At 39.4% G+C, this 6348-nt stretch overlaps 2 protein-coding genes across 2 annotated transcripts; both read left to right on the top strand.

The window, feature by feature from the left end:
* On the top strand, positions 1–1252 carry LOC101165999 (cystatin-C-like). Its single transcript, XM_004077468.4, has 3 exons — positions 1–231; positions 465–575; positions 1081–1252. The coding sequence occupies exons 1-3, from the start codon at positions 34–36 to the stop codon at positions 1156–1158; spliced, it is 387 nt and encodes a 128-aa protein (XP_004077516.3). The 5' UTR covers positions 1–33; the 3' UTR covers positions 1159–1252.
* A 1238-nt stretch (positions 1253–2490) lies between these two features.
* On the top strand, positions 2491–3516 carry LOC101165755 (cystatin-C-like). The gene is made up of 3 exons (XM_023962987.2): positions 2491–2718; positions 3039–3149; positions 3345–3516. The coding sequence occupies exons 1-3, from the start codon at positions 2518–2520 to the stop codon at positions 3420–3422; spliced, it is 390 nt and encodes a 129-aa protein (XP_023818755.2). The 5' UTR covers positions 2491–2517; the 3' UTR covers positions 3423–3516.
* The last annotated feature ends 2832 nt before the right edge of the window (positions 3517–6348 follow it).

Raw genomic sequence — 6348 nt, 5'->3', positions numbered from 1 at the left:
TTTTGTGTCTTTGGCTGCGTTCAAGGAACAACAATGATGTGGAAACTGGCTTTTCCTTTCCTGGCAGCTCTGCTGGCTGTTGGGTTTGGTCAAGACCCAGATGGAGTGGACGTAAACCCCAACGATCCAGACGTCCAGACAGCTCTGAAAGTTGCCATTGATGGATACAACAAAGCCTCCCCAGATATTTACCTCTACAAAGTGATGAAGGTTATAAGGGTTCAGAGAAAGGTTGGTAACTTTTGATTAATGAGATCTGAAGACAAACAGGATTTGATAGAATCCAGAAAATAGGAAATATTCTTGAATACAGTCTGGCTGCAGAATGTAATCAGAAAACGTGTTCTGCTTTTAGACACATTTAAAATACATTTCTATTGTTTATGTATTTACAACCTCTGACGAGCTTTAATTTTTTAATTTGTTGTCTGGCAAACTAAATGATCTTTCTTTTTCTGATACAGATGGTGGAAGGTTACATGTACACCCTGACTGTGGAAATAGCAAGAACTGTGTGCAAAAAGGGCAGCATGGCTCAGTCCTGTCCTGTTTTCATAAATCCAGACCGGGCCAAGGTAAGCATTATATTAGGAGAACCATTCATTCAAATATAAAATGTTAAGTTCTTTTCTGGTTTAAACAGACTGTTAAAAAAACAGTTCCCTGGTCGGTAGTGGCTCAGGTGGTTGAGCAGGTCGGCCAGTGATTTAAAGATCAGCAATTCGATCCCCACTTCCTCCAGTACACTGTCATTGTGTCCTTGGGCAAGACACTCCACTGGTGTGTGTATGTCCTGGTGATGGTCAGAGAGGTAACAGGTGCGCCACGCTTCGGTCAGTCTGCTCCAGGGTAGCTGTGGCTACATCAGTAGTTTACCATCACCAAGTATGAATGAGGAGTAAATGAATAATGGACACACACTGTAAGCCCTTTGAGCGTCTGGAAAAGCGCAGATAAATCAGATCCATTGTTATTATGACTTGTGTTAAACTGTATTTCTGCACAGTTTTTATAAGTCTTTTAAATCCACAAATGAAGATTGTTTGCATGAAGAATGATTTCTAATCATTTGTCTTTCAGTCTTATCGATGCACGTTTGTGGTGTTAAACGGTGGGTTTATACCACAATGGGCGCTGCTGGAACAGAGATGCTACTAGGAGAAAATCCCCAGGATTCTTCTGGACTGAAGCTGTTTGTGGATAAACTATGAAACACTAAAATACCATTTGACCAATAAAACCTTCAATCTGCTGTTGCTTTGTGTGATCAGTACTTACTCTTTTAGACATTAGTCAACTGTTGTGGGATTTTCTTCCTCCATTAGTATTAAAAATATTTACATTCTGCATGAACTGAACCTGCAACGAGTCAGAGTACAACAAAGTTACTGTACGGCGAAGGTGGCCAGGTGGGGGAGAACAGAGGGATCACAGGAGGGAGTATAGGAAAGCAGCAATGGATAAACTGACCAATCAGATGCGGACCAATCACTGTCGACTGACTCCAAATGGCCACGCCCATATCGTGGAAAAATGGCGACTGAATTGGTTTCATTTGCTGGAGCCGGAGGTTAGGCCTTTTCTACGGGTGATGCCGGTTCTCTATCTACGGTCCACGATTCAGTATTTTTTTTAGCAACGTGAAACTGTAAACTTTAAATGATTGGCACCAGCATCTTCCAACCGAACCAGGGGTAGAATATGACTAAAAACAAAAAAAAATATGAAGAGTGTTGAGAGTTATGGGTTATTTCAATGAGTTAATTCTTTCCAAGACAAAGGTCTTTCTTTTGCTTATGCAAGTGTGTTATTTTATTTTACTTTTTTCAAGCTTAAATTCCTTATAATCCAACATTAAAACATTCAGTTTACCCAGAGGATGTTGATGAAAGCAACTCCTATCAGCCGGTTTTGGACTCTTCTCCTAACAGTAAACAGGTTCAAGGTTGATTAACCCTAACATCCGGATTTATCACATGTAGAGTTAACCAAAGGTTCTGGAACAAACACCTGATATCCACAGTTCAACACAGCAACAGCAGGTCTGAGGAATAGAATTGAACAAACTCTAGAGGGGGCAAAGATACAGATGGTGGTGGCCAAGTAAAAATAATGAGGCACGATTCCAGGAAGATGAGGAAGAGAAGAAAACATAAGGAAGTGCTCTGACCCTGCAGACTGAAAAAAGGACATTTAAAACTTAACCTCAAAGGACAGCTAAAACAAAACTTAAATAAAACAGTGATAAGAGACAAGGTCTTAGTGACAGTTATGTTAACAAACTTGAGACTAACTGGAAGAACTTGATGTGAAAAAGGGTCTTAATCTAAAGGAACATATTCTCAATATCTATAGTGCATATTATAATCACTCAGATAAGGAGATGATTCACAGAAAGTTTAGACTCTCACTGCGGATTGGCTGAGATTAACATCCATTTGCTGATAAACCTGTATGTATAAAACTGGAGGAAACGTTGAGGTTATTTATCCGGTTTTGTGTCTTCAAGGAACAACAATGATGTGGAAACTGGCTTTTCCTTTCCTGGCAGCTCTGCTTGCTGTTGGGTTGGGTCGACACCAAGACGGCGGGATAGATGCAAACGCCAACGATCCAGACGTCCAGACAGCTCTGAAAGTTGCCATTGATGGATACAACGACGCCTCCCCAGACATTTACCTCTACAAAGTGGTGACGGTTATGAGGGTTCAGAAAAAGGTTGGTAACCTTTGAATACTGATCTCTGCAGATGAACAGGATTTGATAGAATCCAGAATATAGAAAATATTGTTGAATTCTGTCAGGCTGTAGAATGTAATTGGAAAACTCCATTTGTAATGTCTTTTGTACATTTAAAATCTTTGACAGACTTTTAATTACATTATGATGTTGGAACAACACCAGGAAACACAATTGACCTTTATAGATGTTTCAATCTTTGTCTTTAATTTTATTTTTAATTTGTTTTTTTGACTGGTAGATTTACTGCTGAAGTCTTATTTCTTTTAGATTAATTATTCGTTCTTTTTCTGATACAGATGGTGGAAGGTTACATGTACACCCTGTCTGTGGTTATAGCAAGAACCGTGTGCAAAAAGGACAGAAGGCATGGCTGGTGCCATATCTTCCTGAATCCACCTCAGGCCAAGGTAGTCATTGCATTGAGATAAAAAATGTAGTGAAATACAAAATGTCAAGTTAATTTGTCTTGAAGAGAGAGTAAAAAAAATATTCATTATTATTTGTGTTTAGCTGTATTTTACTATTTGTCAAGTCATCTGAAAAAAAGTCAACAAATGAAGATTGTTTTCGTGAATGATGGTTTCTAAACTTTTGTCTTTCAGTTTCAGCGATGCACCTTTGTGGTGTTAAACGGTGGGTTTATACCACAATGGGGGCTGCTGGAACAGAGATGCTACTAAGAGAAAATCACCAGGATTCTTCTGGACTGAAGTTGTTTGTGGATAAACTATGAAACACTAAAATACCATTTGACCAATAAAACCTTCAATTTGCTGTTGTTTTGTGTGAAGATTTGTATATTTTGTTAGAATGCCAGAATCGGTTTCCTGTGTTAAATCCTGCACTTATTTATTTGTTTTTAGTTGTCTGGTGGTTTCACTCCATAATGCCACACTTACTTGTCCAGACATTAGTCAACTGTTGTGGGTATTTTTTTTTCCTCCATTATATTTATAAATATTTACATTCTGCATGAACTGAACTTGTAACGAGTCAGAGTACGACAAAGTTACTCTCTGGCAAAGGTAGCCAGGTGGGGGAGAACAGAGGGATTACAGGAGGGATGAGAGGAAAGCAGCGATGCCAAAAAACCTGCTATCACAGGGGCAGAATGTAGGGGTAGGAAAAATAATCTCACAGTGATGCACACGGCATTTAAAATGGGGCGGTAGAGGGTCAGGGCGCCCTCGTTCACTGCTATGTACAGCCGCTGCCTCAAAATATAACTAAGACAATATACAATATTGTGGTGCCTTTAACAAATTGGTGGCAAAAATGAAGGAAGTATTTCATAGCATTGACTGTAAATACAAACTGAACTGAGTGACCCCCTCGTGTTCCAAACAGGAAGCAGCCGCTGGCTCCAAGAAGCCAAAATCCCATAAACTTCTATAGGGAAATAAACAGCTATAAGTCGGTCATTGGTTGTTCATACCTGGGAGGTATTATCTGAGAACTTCACTGGTGATGTGCCAACTAAAACGGGAGCAATGGCATGAAACATGTTGTGTACAACAGTAAAAATAAAAATAAAAAAGTTTTTTTTGTGTGTCCATCCTGCCGTCTGGGTGTCGACCAAACCCAACAGCAAGCAGAACAGCCAGAAAAGGAAATTTCCACATCTTTGTTGTTCCTTGACTAATACAAACTCCAATTAAAATATCTGCTGTTGCTTCTATCAGTGGAGAGTTTTGGACCGGCCAAATCGACCCTTTATGAAGCACTGACCAACTCAAATCCAACTGGGCTGAGATTGACACTCTGCTTGGATCATTTTAGGTAGAAATAGTGACATCTGCTGGTTGTCTGTCATTGATACATCAGAACACACATGCAGTCAAAACCTCATGACTCAAAGGAGATTTTAAGCTCAGTCGATGTTTGTCGAAATGTTTAATTAAAGGTGTGTAATTGTCATTTAATCTGGATCATGGGGTGAACAGCTATTTGATGTGTTGCATACTAATATTGGCTTCAGATAAGAAACTACAGCAACACAAAAACGTGAAGCAAAGAAAACGAGTTACAGTACTGGGAAAAGAAGTAAAATACAGAACCGATGGACTATTATTGACAATAAAAGATCACAAAAGACAATAATTAAATAATACAAATCAGCTCCACAACCAACCTGTATTGACACCTGAAAGAATCTTCTCTAGAACAGGTCAATACAGAAGAAACCAGATCAGCTCCTCAAAGTTGACACATTTGGTAAAAACAACCTTTAGAGTGAAAAGTTGAATAGTAAACAGCTGGTTTTGTTTTATCCTTTATTTGTTACTTTTATCTGGAATGAATAAATGACAGAATACATATTATACACTTGCATGAATGAAAACACATTTTTTATGTTATTTATTCATTTTGTGCATAGTCATATATTGTTGATATTAAATAAAGCAAATACCTAAGGAGACGTTTGTGAGCCGAAAGAGGCTGTTTGTAGTGAGCCGATCCAAAACAGAGGAATCTCCAAGAAGAGCCGGGATTTCCATCACAACCATGAACCCACACTGGCAGCAATGGTTGGTCCGTTATAAGGCCGGCCTAAAGTGCCAGACCCATTCCGTTTAAACAGCTCGACCGTTGACAGACTCGACAAGTGACGTGAGGTAACGAGGCCATGTTTCCATCTGTCACATGATTTGACGTCTCCTCGAATCCCTACTGAATGATGCTACTGGTTAAATAAAATTGTTGCCGTGTCGAACTGGACCTCTCTGGCACAGCCTCAGGCTGCTTGAAGGTTGAGTCCAGCCATAAATGCTGCTCAGCAGTTTTTATTGCTGAGGGTGGCATCAAACGCAACCGCCCGGATTGCAGCATCAGACGCTGCACTGACCTCGCTCTGCTGCTACAAAAGCATCTTTTCTGAGGCAAAGTTCACCTCTTACCACATGTTTTTCTCCAGATGAGGAAAACAAGTTTGTTTCAGAGAAACAAAGAACGCATGTTGCTGAGTGTGATCGTAGCTTTAGGCGAACCTGTGTTCCTCAGTTGCAGCCGCTCTAGCCTACGACCCTCTTTGGGCCTTACGACCCAAAAACCTGCAGCACCTGGAGGCGTCAATGCCCCCATTGTGGGTGCATGTGCATGTGAGAAACATAGCACTTTTTTGTGTTAGGTTTCCTATTAAAAGTGCTATATACATAAAGATTTATTTGCTTTTGATTTAGATCAAAGCTGAAGGAGATTTCCTCATACTCTGACATCGTTAGAAATATCTGTGTGAAATAAGCAAATGAGAAGATGAAGAGGTTTCTTATAGTTTTCGTAGAATAATAAAGGACAAAAGTGTTTTTACTGGGATGAGATTTTAACACCACTGCTTTTCCAGGGGCATTTTTCTGAGAATTAATTTTCCTGTTAGAGACTAATCTGAATCTTTAATATCCTCTTATTGTTGGACTAGATTTATCAGTTTTCCTGAACATCTATGTTTGCTGACATTTTTCTTAGAAACAGACAGATACTATAACACAATGTCAAATGAATTTTGATAAGATTCTTGACATGTTGTTTTTTTGAAAATAACAAGTGCAGGTTGTGACCGTTGTGTGATTTGGCAGCGTGTATAAAAAGGGATCAGCGTCAAGGTTATTC

Source organism: Oryzias latipes, chromosome 15 (assembly GCF_053564925.1).
Source record: "Oryzias latipes strain Hd-rR chromosome 15, Olatipes_Hd-rR_3.1".
In the NCBI taxonomy this organism is placed as follows: domain Eukaryota; kingdom Metazoa; phylum Chordata; class Actinopteri; order Beloniformes; family Adrianichthyidae; genus Oryzias; species Oryzias latipes.
Note: the sequence above shows the minus strand (reverse complement) of the source record. Positions and strands in the feature narration are given on the sequence as shown.

Coding starts and splice junctions, on each gene's coding strand:
- LOC101165755 (XM_023962987.2), top strand. CDS start 2,518: ATGATGTGGAAACTGGCTTTTCCTTTCCTGGCAGCTCTGCTTGCTGTT. Junction 2,719..3,038: donor TTATGAGGGTTCAGAAAAAG/GTTGGTAACCTT, acceptor TTTCTGATACAG/ATGGTGGAAGGTTACATGTA. Junction 3,150..3,344: donor TGAATCCACCTCAGGCCAAG/GTAGTCATTGCA, acceptor TTTGTCTTTCAG/TTTCAGCGATGCACCTTTGT.
- LOC101165999 (XM_004077468.4), top strand. CDS start 34: ATGATGTGGAAACTGGCTTTTCCTTTCCTGGCAGCTCTGCTGGCTGTT. Junction 232..464: donor TTATAAGGGTTCAGAGAAAG/GTTGGTAACTTT, acceptor TTTCTGATACAG/ATGGTGGAAGGTTACATGTA. Junction 576..1,080: donor TAAATCCAGACCGGGCCAAG/GTAAGCATTATA, acceptor TTTGTCTTTCAG/TCTTATCGATGCACGTTTGT.